The 19,073-nt window shown below is 38.1% G+C and overlaps 1 protein-coding gene across 1 annotated transcript; it reads left to right on the top strand.

Annotated features, from left to right (window-relative positions):
* Positions 1 to 3,890: 3,890 nt before the first annotated feature.
* Positions 3,891 to 17,614, top strand: LOC139135054 (proton-coupled folate transporter-like). Its single transcript, XM_070702246.1, has 6 exons — positions 3,891 to 3,996; positions 12,084 to 13,124; positions 14,042 to 14,173; positions 15,036 to 15,119; positions 15,610 to 15,766; positions 16,225 to 17,614. Exons 2-6 carry the CDS (start codon positions 12,116 to 12,118, stop codon positions 16,316 to 16,318), a joined length of 1,476 nt encoding a protein of 491 aa, XP_070558347.1. The 5' UTR covers positions 3,891 to 3,996; positions 12,084 to 12,115; the 3' UTR covers positions 16,319 to 17,614.
* Positions 17,615 to 19,073: the final 1,459 nt, after the last annotated feature.

Genomic DNA, 19,073 nt, shown 5'->3' with positions numbered 1-19,073 from the left:
CGTCAACAATTGCCTTCTCTGAAACTGCAAGTCCAATTGCTGTGAAATTTTATATGCAGTTCACTTGAGGTGACCTCACTTCAGTTTGTTCAAATTGTGGTGAAATTTGCATATTTGTATTTTTGGGGCATTTTTTGGTCTTTTTAGTAAAAAAATCTTCTTCTCTGAAATCGCATGTCTGATTGCTTTGAAATTTGATATGCAGTTTGCTTAGGGTGACTTCAGTCAGATTTGTTCAAATTGTGGTGAAATTTGCATATTTGTATTTTTAAGGCAATTTTTGTCATTTTTGGTAAAAAAATCTTTAAAAATCTTCTTCTTCAAAACTACCGTTCAGATAGCTTTGATATTTAGTACATAGGTCCCTAGGGATGATTTATTTCAGATTTGTTCAAATTGTGCAGAAGTATGCAAATTTGCATTTTTAAGGCAATTTTTGGCATTTTTGGTCAAAAAATGTATTTCTCAAAAAGTACTGGTCTGATAATTTTGAAATTTGGTATACAGGTTTCTATGGATGAACTAAGTAATATGTATTGAATTTCTGATGAAATCTGTAATTTTGTATTTTTGGGGCAATTTTTGCCATTTTTGTCAAAAAATGTGTATTTCCAAAACTACTCATCTGATAGTTTTGAAATTTGGTATACAGGTTCCTACAGATTAACTAAATGATATTTATTGAAATTATGATGAAATCTACAATTTGTAATTTTGGGGCAATTTTTACCATTTTTGGTCAAAAAATGTGTTTCTCAAAAAGTACTGGTCTGATAGCTTTGAAATTTGGTATACAGGTTTCTCTCAATGAACTAAGTAATATATATTGAATTTCTGATGAAATCTGTAATTTTGTATTTTGGGGGCAATTTTTGCCATTTTTGGTCACAAAATGTGTATGTCCAAAACTACTCATCTGATAGCTTTGAAATTTGGTGTACAGGTTTCTACAGATGAACTAAATGATAGTTATTGAAATTATGATGAAATCTGCAATTTTGTAATTTTGGGGCCATTTTTGGTCAAAACATGTTTCTCAAAAAGTACTGGTCTGATAGCTTTGAAATTTGGTATACAGGTTTCTACAGATGAGCTAAGTAATATATATTGAATTTCTGATGAACTAAATGATATTTATTGAAATAATGATGATCTGCAATTTTGAATTTTTGGGGCAATTTTTCCCATTTTTGGTCAAAAAATGCGTTTCTCAAAAAGTACTTGTCTAACAGCTTTGAAATTTGGTATACAGGTTTCTATAGATGAACTAAATTTGATCTTTTGAAATTATGATGAAATCTGCAATTTTATTTTTGGGGGCAATGGTTGCCATTTTTGGTCAAAAAATTTATTCTCAAAAATGACTCATCAGATAGCTTTGGTTGACATGTTCTTAGGGATGATCCGATGTGATATATTCAAAGTATGATGAAATCTTCAATTGTGTATTTTTGCAGCTTATTTTAGCCATTTTTTTTCTGGCCACTGCATTGAGCTATCAAAGATTTCCACCTTCTTCATCAACATGTGTCAAAAATAGTTATTCTCTACATAAACACAGCGGAGCTATATCGGCCGCTAGGTCGCTTGTTTACAAAGTATGATTATTTTAAATGGACCAATTCTTACAAATCTAGTAAAAGTTATTTAAATTCAGGATGGGTAAAATTCACCACTGAAATCTCGGGGTATTTTATCCCCAGCTTCACAACTAAAAATTCATAGCCAGGTGCCCTGAAATCACAAACTCCATAAAATGACCTCATGAGTTCTTACTGGAAAATCCTGTTCAGAATAATCGAAAATTCGTGAGGTGAGATATTTCAGTTATACAGAGGAGTTGGAAGTTCACATACATAGGTTTATGCCGTTGAGGGCGTACGTATGTTGTCGGTGCACTCTCAGTTACACTGGTAACAGTGGTCCTACATACATCCCTGTTGTTCCACGGACATCCATCAGTGTTAAAATGGGCGAATTCGCATGAATCTATCGATTCGGCGATATTTGTAAACCCACTTCTAGCCACAATCAACGTCATTGGTTATCAGCTTACAGGTATTTGAACTTTTACGATGTATTTGCTATTTGCAGAAAAGAACAAAGTATGCTGCAAAATTCAATACAGCCCAAAGTTAGACTGTATTGAATTTTGCAGCGCATGTGTATAGTAAGGATGTATTGAATTTTGCAGCCCATGCTATAGTTAGGCTGTATTAAATTTTGCAGTGCATACATGTTCTTTTCTGCAAATACTGTCAACAACAACAATAATAATAACAACAACAAATTTACTGAGTCAAAATATATTTTTATTTTTCTTCATCTTTAAATATTTAATAAACATTATTATCATCATCATCATCATCATCGGAGACTGAGGCCCCTATGCTTGAACTGACAAGATACCGCTGCATTTGATTTGTGTATCATGACAAATAGAGGGCGCACTGCCAATCGCCCTTACCCAGCCAGTAACCTATCCGCCTGTACCACTACCCATACTCATGATACTGGTAGGTGCCGCCAACTAGTATAAAGCTGTTCGTGCAAAAAGGTGTTCGTTTGTAGTTTTTCAGCGGGCGGGCAAATTTCAAAAATTATTAGCGGGCGGGGAGAAAAATCGATATTTACTGTGGGCGGGGAAGAAATTTCTTTATTTTCAGTGGGCGGGGAGAAATTTTTTGACAGTGGTACCGGAAAATACGTAGAGGGAGGGGAATGCCGTGGTTGATAGAACTTGAGGGGAGATTAAGCGCCTATTTTAGAGGGGAGGGGTTGCCTGGTTCGCATCTTGGGCAATGGGGAATTTCAGTAGTGGGGAGAGGGCAGTGGGGAGCTTGGATTGTTGTGGGGAGTGGGGATCGGGCAGATACTGGAGGGCAGTGGGGATCAAAATTCGGTGGGAGGGCATATTTTCCGTATATTCAAGTAGGAGGGCAGTTACGAACAGCTTTACTTTCCCCTCCAAATTTTAGGTCAAGGTCAAAAATAAGTAAAATCGGTATGTCAGCCTTCAAAACATGTTTTGTGATGACTTTTCGAAATTGATGAAATTTACCTGTTGGCGGCACCTGTACTCGTAAGCATGTTGCAAGCTATTCTTGTCATAATGTATTAGTCTTTTTTCATTCCTTCACATATGCATACAGGGACAGCTTTAAAGAGTACTTCAGCAGCTCGTCTTGATGCATACTTGCATAGAAATGGAAGACAAGAAACTTCGCAGTGATCATTTAAAACAAATGGAATGTCTCCAATCTATTCTGTTTTAGATTCTGTAGTATTTTTTATTGATTTACCCCTTCAAGCTGCCGTCGATGTTATGTCTGGATTCAAATATACTGAAACACAAACATCTTTATTTATCATTTAGCATACCTCGGTATTGCACTCTTCGACGAAAACAAGTCACATAGGCCTACATGTGATAGAGTACTTTTCGCTCGAATGGCGAACTTGGTAGGAATTCAACATTGGTGCTTCATAATGATGATGATGATAATGATGAAAATAATATATTATCATATTTTCATATTTCTTTAATAATGTTCATATTTTCCATTATATTTTTTTCATATTTCTTTATTATCTTTATGACTACTGAATACCCTAAGCTTATGCTCCGATGTTATAGAGAAGAAATAACTTACTCTCGAAAATTCATATAGAAGATGAGTAGTACGTTATTGTTTATTGTTCATTGTACCAACAAGATTGACAAATGCAATTAAGATACAATTATCGAAGCTATATTCCAGGGGACAGAGGGGATTCCTTTGAGTTCCTTGCTTTGTAACACAGTCCCTCCTTGTAACCATGACGGGCAGTAGCGCCACCTACAACAACAGAAGACGCCCACAACGCGTGACCTAATGACCTATCATCACGTGGTGTCGAACTGAACACACAACTCTGCTGAGTCTATCCGAAGTCACAACGTCAACGGTGTAGGTCTTTTTAATTTTGATGTGGATTAATGGACAACGGCATCAGGTGAGCTGAAACCCCGAACCGCGTAGATTAGTGACTAATATTAACAAAATATTATCGCACAGCCACGTTATATGTACTGATATATGTACATACGTACACACGGAAGAAATTGCCCGTTTGCACTTGTGTTGATGAACTTTGACGGGTACGGGTAGAGAGTTTCCGTGCGGGCACCATGATCGTACCCTATCCACGGTCTCTCCACAAAACCGTTTACCCCTGCTCGAGAGCCTCGTTGCAGCAACTGTACTTGGCTTTTTCCATGTTTTTAAACCATTCATCCAAAAGTTCTCTCTTCTCTAGCCACAGTCGCTCGTGCTTGTCCCGACAGTGCATTTACCGCACGGGGATCTCGTCCTGCAAATGACAATAGAATCGTCAACGGCAGTGCGGTTACATAACCTTGCGATTGGACAACCGCGAGGGAGCTGTGATAACGAGAACAAGAAAAGTGTTTTGTGAAATGAAGTGTGTAGATAACTGTTAACCGTTTTCACCACGATAAAACGGACACCACTTCAAATCACGGTCAGTGACCATGTTCAAATGCAACATATTTCGCACGGTTGTACTGTGTTTCTCTGATTTATTGAGGACAGACGACATTTGCAATAATTATCATCATTTATTAATCGTAGAGGTCAAAGCCATATTCACACCCAGCGTCGAGCTTTCCAACATAACGTTCTACATGAAAAAACATACAAAAAGGGCTCGACTATCATAATTTGAATAATTTTCCCGAAAGTCTGCATATTTTGGGTTTGATTTGGTCAATGCTGGGTGTAACATTAGGGAAATAATTGCCTGTAATTTTTTTTCGTTTTTTTTTCGAGCTGATGCATAAAATTTAACACGAAGGTTATAGCACGTACAGGTCAAGCAAACGTTGGTTCAACTAGAAATGATATCAAATGAAGTGTATTTGAACTAAATATTAAAAACATATTGAGACTGGCATGGCAAAATATTTTATTATTTCACATAAATAATGATTAGGGAGTGCCATACTTTTACAACAAGTGTTGCCTATTTTTGTGTTTATTAGTCTCCTTTAGCAATCACATGAAAATTGTGGTATGTGCGCATATTCACCAACACCGACCAAATTAGTAATTTATGTGTTAAATTCCGGTAACCCGACCTACTCTTGTAAAACCCACAATCCTTCGGTGTTTTTTTGCATTAAAAAAATACTAAAATGCTCTAAATGTTACCTTATTGTGTGGATCTCAGCCAACAAAACTTAAAATGAAAATAATTCCGCCAACCTACCCACCCTCATTTTGGAGGCCAGTTATCAGAAACACATTGTTTTCTCCATTTGGTCCAATTGTTTCCAGTTATAAAGGTATATGCACACCATCAGTGGTTCATCCAGGATGCCATCAACAGGGGGATTTCCCCCTTTACCAGAAAAGTTCTGGGGGATTTCACTCAGTTCATGTGTTGTACTTGTATCTCTAAGGACGGTGTGACTGACAGTCCCATTTCATGTGGGGCTGGTACCCCTTGACAAGTTACTAGGGGGTGCCAACATGTCAACAGAGGGAGAATAGACCATGTTCCGAACCGCGCGAGACATTCCGAGATATCGCGAGAATATGTGGTTCGCAGTGGACGTGTTCTCGCAACACAGGACAAACTGCGTTAAACAGGACAAGTCGCTAATTACGTTAAACACTGCATAAAATATATGAAGTTGCAATCTTTGCTCACTTCTGCTCTTTTTCTAGTTCCATACAAAGTTCGACTTGTATTACAAAGCTGGAAACCTGTTTCTATGGGCATGTATTAAAGTCTCGCGAGATCTCGCAATCAGCGGAAAATCGTCTATTCCCCCATCCCCCTGTCTAGATGAAACACTGACTACTTTATTTCTAAGCTGTCATGCCCTTCAGTTTTGTTGACTTTCATTGCCAAGGTCACCTCTCCAGCAACACTGGCACTTGTTTATATTCTATAGGAAGGGGTAGAATGAAAGATAATGAGATTAAAAGTAGTAAAATTCATTGAAATTTTGATGAGATATATGCAAAGACTATTAAAGTTGTAATTCAATGCTTAGTGGGAGACAACAATTTACAAGTGAGAGACTTCAAGCAAAATGGAAATCTAGTTTTCAAAAAAGTTGGAAAAGGATGCTCGTAATTATTATACTGTGACATAATCATCATGTGAGTGGTATTTGTAGCGTATCATAGAAATGCTGGTTATCGTTCACCATGATGCCGAGTCATAAATACAAACCCAGCATGCAATGCAATTCAAAGTCCTTTTGAAAAAAAATTGTTTCGGTCAAAGTTCGAAAAACTGTACCAGTTTTAATAAAAGAAGGCTGGGTTAATACAATCACCATAGAATTTACAGTGCAGTGTGACTTCTACCTTTGATCTTTGTCATTGGTAGCCCATGGTTCGTGGTACTGGAATACAGGGAATAGCTTGCACAGAAATGTACTCTCTGACCTGTAATACATTTTGCAAACAATAGTCAGCAATGCAACATGGATCCATGTTTGACCCTAAGTGGGTGGGGGGAGGGGGCTGGTAGAAACAGAATAAAATAGCCCATAAAACTGCCCAAGGGTGTACATGTACATACATACCCAGTATGTTGGCGTTAGCATTTGATTACAATCGACAATGTTTGCCTTGTTTACTAGGCTGAGTTGTTCGAACATAAAATGCACCAAGGTTACCAGGTGTGGCCTCAGTGCCTCCATCCACACTCCAGTGTGGAGTATGGATGGAGGCACGGAGGCCAAAGTGAAGAAATAGGGTCTAGGCTAGGTTACCGGTAGCTTTATTCCAGTTTGTAATCCCAATCTTGCTCAGTTGCTACATGTATGTATTTAGTACTTTGACGTCAATACCAGCATCGTTGGACAGTTGCTTCCAGGAGTAGTAATGTGAGTCTGTGTATGGATGCGATTCAAAGGTCAACCCTTCTCTGTTCAACTGGCCATTACTACTAGGAAAAGTTTTATAGTTTAGATCCACCCATATGGAGTGGTATGTTAGAGAACAATGAGATTTGTCAGTTGACCGCCGATACAGGAGAGCTTGAGTCTGCCTTTTAGTCCCGGTAGTCTGATAAATATACATGTATATGTACCTAAATGGAGAAGGATGTTCATGTATCAAGATCTGCTGCAAAGCCAGGAAAAACAATAAGAATTTTAATGTGCAAATCATCTTCATCTGAGAAGCTGTTAAACTTTGCCAAAATTTGTCTGGTAGCAGGTACTTTTGGTGATATTTTTCCCTTTTGTTGTTTTCTCAATTGCAAGTTCTTGTTTCTCCTCCCCAAAGGATGTTGAAACACATGATTTACATGTAGCTTGTCAACATAGTATCTATATATGTAAACTGCACATTTACTGTTTACATTTGAATTCAGTCTGGACCAGAATTCATTTGTCAACAATAACATGATGTCTATACATACATGTATAAATCTGACTCATACAGCTGAGTTGACAAGCTGAAAACTGTGTATTTCAACATGCTTTGGGGAGTAAACAAGAAATTGTTGTTTGCTGTTCACAACAAAATGAGTGAAGAAAATCATGAAAAGTTACAGCTACTGGCCCTCTTAACCCTTTGAACCCGGGTCGGACATAAATGTCCGATGACATCATAGAGTACCAGGGGGTCAGGGTGCAAAGGGTTAAGCTAAAGCCCCTTGTGAGTGATCGCTATAACATATTTGAGTTGGTCAGATGAAGTTGGTTAATTTGTGTTTGATTATCATACAGATTATATGAATATCAGAAATAACACATTAACACCCCATTTCTCCTTGGATTCATGGTGAATTTATATATTTATTTACAGTGAAAAATGAAATTGCCACCTTCATGGAAAGAGGATCTAGGATAACACTCACAGACGGTTTGCCAGCAGCTGTACCCTGGCCTGTGTGTGTAAATGATATTCTCAGTCATAAAATCTCACAAATTTACCAATTTTACCAAATTTTGAGTGATTGATGGCAGTTTGAAAGCAAATTCATACAATATAACTACTCTTCTGACTCTACTATGGAAATCAATTGCTCCTGAAACCATTACTAACAGCGTTGGAAACTACCGCCCGTCCTCCCGTCCGAGACGGGTAACTTTTCAGTCGGACGGGAGGAAAATTGTACTTCCACGTCCGTGTGTCGGGCTCTCGATAATAGCCCATACGGCATACCCAGTAATCTCATCGATCAGCTGCTTCTTGATGTTGTGTAAAATAAACGAAATGTAGTATACCAATACGTCCAACTTCAACGCGCTTATGCTACTGAAACTGTGCAACTGTGTGACGCCGGAACGCAATGCAAGCTGGACATATAAACACGGGTAAACAGGAGGTCGCTCATACTAGTAAATCTCACACGTTATATCTGTGCTTTCTTAGGTCACTTTACAAGCACGGATACTCCATTTTATGGAAAGACCATGTGTGATCTAAGTCGAGGGCTAGCAAACACGAGAATACCCTCCGGGGTATCCATCGACTACCTCATAGGTAACGCAGTAAAAAACCAGCAAAAACATGGATCATTTCAACCATTATCTTTGTGTACAAAATATATACTTATTTTAACCTTGGCTCTTACACGGAAACCATTGGGACAAAATAAACTTCATCAAAGTTTAGTGCCTGAAACCAATTAACCTATCAGATAACGGTCCACTTTGACGGTGACGTAATGTAAATATACTCAAACCAGTAATCACATCCTGCCTTGCTACAAATAGAACAAGCTCAAAGTCTCACCAGTCTCAGACGAGCTCAGATAGTGATGTCTCCGCATCTACGGCCTGCTCGCTTAAACTAAGCACATAAGGGAGGACTCTATTACATGTAACACAGGAGAGTGAACAAAAAATCACTGCTTACTTCTGGGATCAACCCTCGAGTCGTTTTCTAACGACACTCTTCATGGTCTATAAAACGAGCATCTTTAAACAAATCCTTCTTACAAAATCATAGCTCGTTATGAATCTTTGACCAACATGTGAAGGAGTAAGCATTCCGTCGATATCCGGAACGACAACCGAAAAGTCCGGTGAGTTAATTCAAACACACTTTGCCAATATCACTCAAACAGTTAAAAGGTTTCACGATAGCGGGTTTAACAACGGGGAAACTGAATTTTTTTAATTTGTTTCCATTTTATGCCACAACTTATCGTATAAAACCAAGATGCAATCTGTAATCGAATTGGTACTACAATCAACCAAACTGAAAAGATTGCTGAGCAATACAGAAAACATCATCTGGCAAAGAAAATCAAAAACTGAGAGAGCTGCCATATAAGTAATCAAAGTTGGCGGCATGAATTAAATAAACCAATACTCTCCTCAGACCGAACCGATTTCAAAGGCCGTTTACAGCAAATATTGTTAACGAAACCATGACACCTGGGAATGGCTAAACACAGAGAAATAAGATTTATTTCTCGAAACAGCCTTTCACAACATGCTTTTCAAACATCGGAAAGCAGGCACCAATATCAACCCGAAATCTATTACAAAGTCCATGAAAAATTGACATAAAACCAAAAGTTCGCTTAATCGATTTAAATGCCTAAAACAAGTTATCGTTGTCAGATTAGTACAACATTTACTGTTAACATAACGAGCACTAGCAACGCTCAAAATATGCCCTAAAACAAAAATCCTTATAAGCGTCCAGAAACTCCGGTCGATGCTGGGTCATATATATATAATATGACACCACACACCGGACCGCTCATTATAGAGTCAGTCAATAGTGGCTAACTCTCTCAATAACGAATCTGGCTTCTCCTCCTCGAGGACGAAGATGACTTCATCACACAACCAAGCGGAGGGGATACAAAACAAGCGAGCGACTGATGAAGGAACCCCATTTTTGGTCCCGAAACACTGTTAAGACGAATCACTCAATCAACAAACCGGTTTACCGGGGACCCAGATCACATGACTAGGGTCAAAGCACTATCGATTCACCGGTGTCTCGCCATGTATTCCAGACAAAATAAATGCAATGATCCTTTTATTCACCATATCGTAATACTAAACAATCTTGGTAGAGCCGATGTGTGGAGTTGCCCTCATTTTCCTTTATATACTTAATGGTTTGGTGTTTTTTGAATGAATGGATTTGTCAAAAATTCAGGACAGGCAACTTTCTGGCAGGACAGGCAAGTTTTGAAAGTTACCAGTCCTGATGTCTGGCAAATATTTTGGCCAGTTTCCAGACACCATTACTAAGGTCATTCTGCATTTTAGTTTCGATGACATAGAACTTTTCAAAGTTGTTCATTTCAAACATATGTTATTCAGAGTGTGTTAATTGCCAGATACTGTAGTACATCGAATTCAATGGCCAGCAAATGAACAATAGCATCCTGTATGAATTGACATGTGAAGTGCAACATCTGGGACATGTTATGTTTTTAACCAAATCGACCTTGGATGGTGACATATGAACTTGGGCTAGTGGCCATCAATTGAGCAATAAAGTTGCATACACAATAGCATGAAATTCAAAAAAGTCTCCACGAAGTGTACGGTATTTGAACAAGTTAGTTGTTAGTTTAGAGTGGCACAGTTTATTTCTACAAACAATGGATGAGAGTGGGAGTATATGCACCATAAACTTCAGTCAATACATTTATTATCCTTCTCATATCTTTATCCAGCAGTCTATTTGCTGTTAGCTACATAAATTATGACTTGTATTTTGATGTGACTTTAAAAGACCCATTCATCCATTGCAGAACCTTGAGCTCTCAAGCCCTTGGTAATGACAGTTAGAGTTTGAAATGACTGTGACAAAAGGAAACTCTGTTAAGTGTAATGATCAGACTGTGTGTGAGCTCTCCTGTGTTCTCAACATAATGAACTGTGAACTGAACAAACGCCCACTTTCTTAGAGGATATTTTCCTGCACATCACAATAAATGTAATAAATTCATACTACAGTAAAAATGTCAAAGCAGCATCACATGTTGTCAGGTCACACTGTATGGTGCTTTCGCATTGACCCGACTTTAGCAAATGTAAACAAAAGTCATGTGACAGTGGTCTGTATGAAACAGGAAGTGCCATTTGCTGGGGATACTGGTTGTTCTGAGTCATTTCAGGAATAAAAAAGAGGTTCTCTGGACGAATCCATCACACTTGTTGCGCAGATTTCCTATCTGGTTTCAGATCTCACGTATATATCACTGTCAGTTTAACTTCACTTCTATGATCAAGGAAAAATTTTGAGATTGTGGGATACTGTTCAAAGATCACCACCGGACAGGTAATTTGGACATACATGTAGTAAATCTCACAGCTTATTTTATTGTCTTGTTTTATTGTTCAATTTCAGTTGACATTTATAAGTCAGGCATTAAACATGCGTTGAAAATCAAGCTAGCATTTCATTTGCCAAAAGGATAAGAATAAAAAAGTAGGATGTAGTAAAAAACTATAAGACCTGGTTGTGAATCGTGCAAAGCTTAAAAGCGCAAATATCGTACATGCTGAACAAGCTGTCTGTCACTTTTGGTGGGGGGTCATCCCATCTACAGCCTTGTGTATGGGACCCATACAACAGGTCTGTTGTTATGCACAACATACCCCAACATCCCTTGTCCATATCCAAACTTTTTAAATGGCAGCCGTACCGACACTGGTGACCACAGCTGAAGCATCATATAAAGGGATGCACCCAAAAGCTTATTTGGCAAAGTCTTGCAGTGATTTGAAAGCTGCAAAACTGGTGAACTATGGACATGTATCAACTGCTGAATTTGCTTCACATTTGCTCGTCATTCATCGCTTGTTTAGAGGAAGAGCTAGGCTATGTTTATCAACAAGAAAGTGGTGCAACCACAGATGGGATAACCAGGTTCCTTTCCTTATGCAATCAAAACATTACAATTAATGTTCATTCTTGGATTGACAGAAAACAGGAAGAAAAATATGAACGGAGCATGTCCTAGAGACTGTGTGAAGAGTTTTACATGCTAAAAACTGAACATTGACAATTTATATTCTCTGTCTTCAAGACCGGTATTGCTGTAATCATGATCTCTCTTTCTTGACTCTGTAGGAAGTCTTCACTTGTGTACCTGATCATCCGCAATGGAACCAGAGAAAACTGATGATGCCGAGTCTGATTATGAGGAGAGTGGCGGAGTACACGTGGTTAGACGTAGATCACAACGATGCATCACAGTTGAGCCGGCCGTTTTCTTCTTTATGCTTGCCTACACAACCAGTATAACCGTGCGAGTGCAATACGTGCAGTATGCTGTTTCTCTGAGCCATGGCGTCACGCCCTCGTTTTCACCGACAGGTGGTGGCTTTGTCCAGCAGAATGGGACCTGTGAGGAACTCAACCATAGTGACCCTGAGTATGAGCGTGAGAACACCATACAGTCAGAGTCTTCCTATTGGATTCTGTATTTTGACGTTGTCAGCTACGCTCTGTCAATATTCACAGCGCCGCTCATTGGTTCGTACAGCGACAAAGCCGGGCGCAAGATTGCCTGCATGGTTCCCTGTGGCGGCCTATCAATATACTGTGCCGTATACCTGACTGTCATTTCCCTGAATCTACCACTAGAGTATCTGTTCATTGCAGAAGCCATGCGCGGTGCCACAGGCAACTTCTTCACTGCCTTGTCAGGATTCTTTGCTTTTATTGCTGATGTGACCACCAAGCAACAGAGAACATATCGCATTGTTATTGTACAGTTCTTGACTATCTTTGCAGCCTCCTTCTCCCAAGTTGGTATCGGTTTTCTGATTGCCAAGCAAGGCTTCGGTCTTCCCTTCATGTTGGCATTGATATTAATTGTCTTGACTGTACTGTACACCATATTTCTAACACAAGAGACTATCATCTATGACCCAAATCAAAGATTTCACATGATGGAACAACTGCGAGACATTCGGAATCTCTTCAAAGATAACACCCAGGGGAGACGTTGGAGACTCATTGCCATCTTTAGTAACAACATCATTATAACACTGGTTGTCAATTCAGCTCTGGGACTGACTGTCCTATACGTAACGGCATATCCATTCTGTTGGTCTACTATTCTAATTGGGTTTTATGTTGGCACAACATTGCTTTTCAATGCTCTGGGTACGTGTGCGCATTATTCATGACTTCTCAAATCTATAGAAGTTCAGCCAGGTCAACCCATTCTGCCATTTCTATAGACAGTGGTCAAAATTCTCTATTTAATATTTAAGGTACTGGTAGTACATGCTTCAAAATTTGATGACTTAAACTTTTGCTCAATCTTTTCTCAAGGAGACATGAAACCTTTTCCCTCGGAAGTCAAGAAGAAAAATCAGGGGTCACCATGCAAAATTTGGTATTAGAGAAACAAAGTACCTAAAAATCAATGGTATTTGAAATTCAAAATGGCCACCATCCCTGTATTAATGCTATAGGGGAAATTAAATTTTTCATCTTCAAAAAACTAGGATGGTGATATCTGAGCCCCAAAGCAGTGGATTAGAAAAGTATTGTAAAAATTTGAGAGTCCGAATTTCAGCCACAGCTAGTTGTAGTTTAACAAGTTGCTACAAGCACAAACTTTCTTCATTGAAACTTTGAACTTTTCCTTTCCATAATCAAATACATAAGGGTCATTTTGTGCAAAGTTAAAGATTTTGGAGAAACAAATATATAATTTGCTGATATTTGTAATTGTAAGCGGGTGCCATTCCCTGTGTTAACTACATGTGGAAAATATTACTTTTCAGTTGTCACAAAAAAAATGTGAAAACAAAATGAATTCACACAAGCAGAAGGCCAGAAAGTATTGAAACATTTTCAGTGTTGGAAAACTGTCCCCAGGGATTAGCTCCATGATTCGACATGACTGGAAGAAAAATTGATCATTGCTGTTTACATTTTGAAATATGCCATCTGTTTCAAGTTCAGGCGCTATCATTTCTTTGAAATCAGATGACAGCATGCACGAGTCAGTGTCCTAACAGAATTTACCCAACGCTCATAATATCTATTTTCTTTTTTTTTTCTTTGTCTAGGTATGGTTGTGGGAGGCAAGCTTTTATCATGTTGTCTATCTGACCTGGGTATGATTCAGGCTGCTATAGTTTCGTACATTGCTTCATTGCTGCTGGTTGCCTTTGCATTTACTCCGGCCATCATGTTCATTGGTAAGGCACCGTTCAACTTTGTAAATTGATAGTTTAAAATTATTGTGAGGGTTGCGATTGCTCCCAAGAGGCCTCTGCAAAAAAGTCATGCGGACTGTTGTCCACAGATGTGCGTGTAGTGAGTTAGGAAGGAATCGGCTTCTTTATTACATGCCTCGTATATGGAACGTCGCACGCTCCATAGGATTCAATGGTAATTCATCGATGACGTCGCAGGCTGCATAGTCATCACTTGACTGAAAGTGACCCGAAACTATTTTCAACTTGACTGTAAAATGTTTAAATTACATTTTTTGCATAGTAAATCTGGGTTCTGGAAAATTTTGCATAAAAAATATTGTTAAACCGCATAACAGTAGTTTTAATATATCAATGCACCATTCGATGATGAAGATCGTTCCATTTGTAACACATTTTCGTCTAGGATGGAAATAAATCATTTGGCAATAAATGTAAATATTTTGAGTAAAACTGTGTAAGAGACGCATGTAATAAAAACATTATAGCCCAAACAAGGGACTATGTACCCTCGGGGCAGGAGACCATTGCCCTCCTTACGTTGGGCAAATGGTCACCTACCCTCGGGCACATAGTCCCATGTTTGGGCCATAATATATATTGTGCATATAAACACCACATCTATGCTGAGATAGTGTTATATTATAGTATTTTTGTAAGATAATGCATGGGTATGTCACCATAGACTTATAGATGTGTAGTTGCTTTCTATGCACCATTCAGCATCATAGAAATGTAGAAGAGTTCATTCAGTAAGTTTAAAGATGGTCAAAAACTCAGTTTTAGTCCTAATATTCGGGGAACTTTTCATGTATTTTTCTTGTATTTCTGTTTCTTTACACAGCTGCAGTTGTTGGTGCAATTAGCTTCTTGGCAATACCGATATTCAGGGCTAAAATTTCCAAGATTGTCAGAGAGTCTGAACAAGGTGGGTCAGTTTGAACACAGGCCACAAACTACACAAAGGTATTCTCAACAAGTTTCTTGAATGCCTGTTATATGTCAATAACATTTCCAAAGATATTATTTAAAAGTCAACGAAAGGAGGTAGTAAATATGTAAATTTAGTGTTTACGATTTGAAACTAAATATCCATATTTATTGGTCTGTTACATGGGTATCGAACAGATTGCGTATCATTGAATGAATACTGGTACTTTCAACCAATTTACCGCACCCAACCAACAATAGTTTAAACATACTAAGTTGTTACAGCATATATATTATTGTAAGTTTCTGCTGAGCACATTATGTGAAAACTTGAAAAAAAGGCTTTGAACTTATCCCCTTGTCTTGCAATTTTCATCTTTCTACAACAACAACAACAACACCACCAACAACAACAAATACAATGCATGTTGCATTGGAGTAAAGCGCCCTCACACCATTGGAGTAAAATGTTAAATGCTTCATTGCAGGAACGGCCTTTGCGACAGCTGGTTGTTTTGAGAGTATAGGCATGTGCTTCTCCCCCGTCATTTTCAACACTATCTACGCCGAAACTGTTGATGAGCTTCCAGGGTTGGTGTTCTTGACCATGGCCTGTCTTCTGGTTGTTGCCATCGTTATCACTGCGTAAGTCTCAAAAAAAAATCCCAATAGTTAAAATTGTTAGACAAGATTTTTAAGGGATTATAATAGTTTTCTTCCATTGATGTTTGGTCAAAGGATTGAAAGATGAAGTAACTGCAGTTCTGTTTGTACTGTATGAGTACATATACTCCATGATAGAGATAAATCAAGAGTTCAAAAAACAGTGTAAATGACTGTGTGATGTTTAATTACATCATTTCCTCAGTCACTATCTCCATAACAAAACAACTAATTTTGCCATTTAAGATATCTGTGATGTGACATTCAGAATATTTTTTTGCTCCAAAATGTTTTAGGTTAATTTATGGGTGCATTGCCATGGAAACACCTTAACCATGAGTCACCTTTGCCTAGATTATGATATTGTAATACATCACAAAAACACAGTTATCATGTTGTATTTTCTCTGTTTCTCACAAGTACGTGATTTTTGTTTTTAGGGTGTTGCAAATCAAAGAACCCAAGCAAGGTTACATACCACTACCAGGCAGGGATTTGAACGCTGATGGCGATGAGAAACCAATCATAAACTAGTACCGGTACTCCAAACATCAAGAGTATTGGAAAAGGAGCAATACCATTTTCAATGCCAACATTATGGTCAATAGTCTTATTCTTGAATTTTTACCCATTTCTTATGGTAAACTGGTCTCATTTACATATTTGGCTGGTGTCATTTCTATGTATAGAAAGGTGGAATATCCACAAAATGTTGTCCGGAATCAACATCCAGGGTGAAAGATTACTATAATTGACTGCTTTCACGCTTTTCATCCAGAATTGCCATGAAACATATTTGTCTTGTTATGTCCAACTTTTCAATTTGGTCTGATGTTGCATTGATGGTATCACATTCATTTTATGTACATTGTATCATCTTCAGAATGCATTCATCATTGTAACTGCTGTGGTTTACAAGAACCTAAAAGATTACTTGCAAACTGTCAGGCTGTCAGGCTGAAGGGGGCAGACAGATTGTTACCCTGTGCTAAAAACTCAAAATATACCACACACACAGATTTGAAGAAGTGTTGTGTTAGATGCTGACTTACATGACTATGTGAACTAGTTTCTGTTTCACTGCGCTGTTGGCTGGTCCATACACTCAAAGTCACTGAAAATTCAAGGAATTTTTCCAGCAATTTTAAAGGACTATTTGAAGTCTAAAACACCATTTTTCACGTGTCATTTTTTTCAAAATAGAATTTGTATATATCATCATACATATCACTTTCATGATATCATGACCAATCATTTTGTGATCAAAAATAATTGGTGGCTTATCAACATTCAGGAACTTTTCAGGACTCAATTTCATTCCAAAGGACTTTTAAAATACATTCCAGGAGACTTTCAAAAATTCAAGTACTTTCCAGAAGTGTATGGACCCTGTCAGAGTCCAAGGTCAAGACTTTCAGCCAAAGTCAGCCAGGATATGTAAATATAATTGTTACAGTGATGTACAGTTTGATGTGTCTTTTCCTCTAGATCTCTCTCATTACAAAGCCCCAGTACATGTAATCTAGGGAGATTTTCGAAGGATTTTGGTATCATGAATGTACTACGTTTAGTTTTTGGTCCTCTCCATTCCGTAAGTTTGAATACCCTATCAGCATGTAGTACATGATGCATGTATGTGGTGTAATTGTTCTGTCACAGACCCGATTCAGTATAGGTTAGATGTACCGGTATGAAATTGTCAATGATAACTGTGCATGCTATGGGTTTACAAGCTGTGTTGGCAGAAGAAACACCAGCCACTATACATGTATGTACATGCTGTTGGGGGTAGACCAACGGTTGTTGATTTTTATGGTAGAATAACAATACCAAAAAATCATCATGAGTTACAGGTACCATGACTCTCAATTAAAAAGTTCTCAGAAGGCCAACTTTCTCAGCAACTGCGGCAACATAAATTATTAAAAAAACTGATTATTTGAATAAATTAAAGACTCCTGCAGGGTACTAAGACTGATATAATACTGTGATGCAATACCTGATTTCTAATAATGCGTTACAAAGATTTTACTGCAACTTATGTACAAATAGATATGAACATTGTGCCTATCCATTGATAGGATACCAATGATAATGAACCGTGAACTTATCCTTGTATGTAAAAGAATCAGTTTTGACCCAATTGTGCTGACAAATCTGTTTTTAGCTGCCACTTTTTCACATGAATGTGAAAATGGGCGATTATTGAAATTCCTGGTCATCTGAAATATGCGTTGTAAGTTACTTGTAATGCAGATGACTATCTATTCCAGAAAATATTAAAGCCTTGAAGCTCAGAGACACTAAAGAAACACTGACAACATGTTCTTAATCTTGCCATTATCAAGACCATGACAAAATAGGGATTAGGGAGAACCAAAACACTGATTTCATGTCTAGTGAAAGGTACTTTATGTTAATTTTAAAAACTAATACGAGTTTACCATAAGAGAACAGTTTTATGGTATGTTCTTGTCATTGTCAACTGATTCTACCGTTATCCTTGTAACACCCCCGCAGCCCCTATGGGACGTTCCACCTTCACCACTGCAAAGGATGGAAGTGTGGTTTAAACCATCTTACAAGCAGGTTTCAATTGCGATGGCAATCATGGCTCACTGTTAAGCAATTGATGACATCTATCTTCACCACATCCGTGAGAACATTTTTAAAGTGTTTTGTGACTCCTTCGATCACTTTTTAACTTGTTAATCTCCAATCCTTGATGTAACATTTTTAAATACTAATAGTTGATGGATATGTGCCTTGAATTTACTTGGGATAGAAACAAATATTTAACTGTGTTTTTATTAAGGAGCCTAAACATGTCAGTGTGTGACACTTACTATTGATGTATCTGAGTTAAAAATATTGCACCTCTGAGTTTAAGATGCACTCTTTGTGAATAGAACACACCTTTACTAAATGTTGATAAGATTAAAGACGATACTGTATACTTGCTAACCATTTACACTACAAAGAAATGTCATTTCAATAATTTCATGGAAAATTTTTATGCGTAATTATTTCAATGTGTTCTAAAACCCCAAAACTTCAATTTCACCTCGTTTTTAGTCCCCACGGACACCGTCCGGGGGGACTTATAGGTTTGGTCATGTCCGTGCGTGTGTGCGTCCGTGCGTGCGTGTGTGCGTGCGTCCGTCCGTTCACGCAGATATCTCAGAGATGCAAGAAGCGATTTCATTCAAACTTGGTACAAGGATTACTTCATATGTCATACAGATGCACGTCGATTTGTTTTGTGATACGATCCAATATGGCCGCCAGG

This window comes from Ptychodera flava, chromosome 6, assembly GCF_041260155.1.
Source record: "Ptychodera flava strain L36383 chromosome 6, AS_Pfla_20210202, whole genome shotgun sequence".
NCBI lineage: Eukaryota > Metazoa > Hemichordata > Enteropneusta > Ptychoderidae > Ptychodera > Ptychodera flava.
The sequence above is the reverse complement of the archived record's forward strand: the minus strand, read 5'-3'. Positions and strand labels throughout refer to the sequence as shown.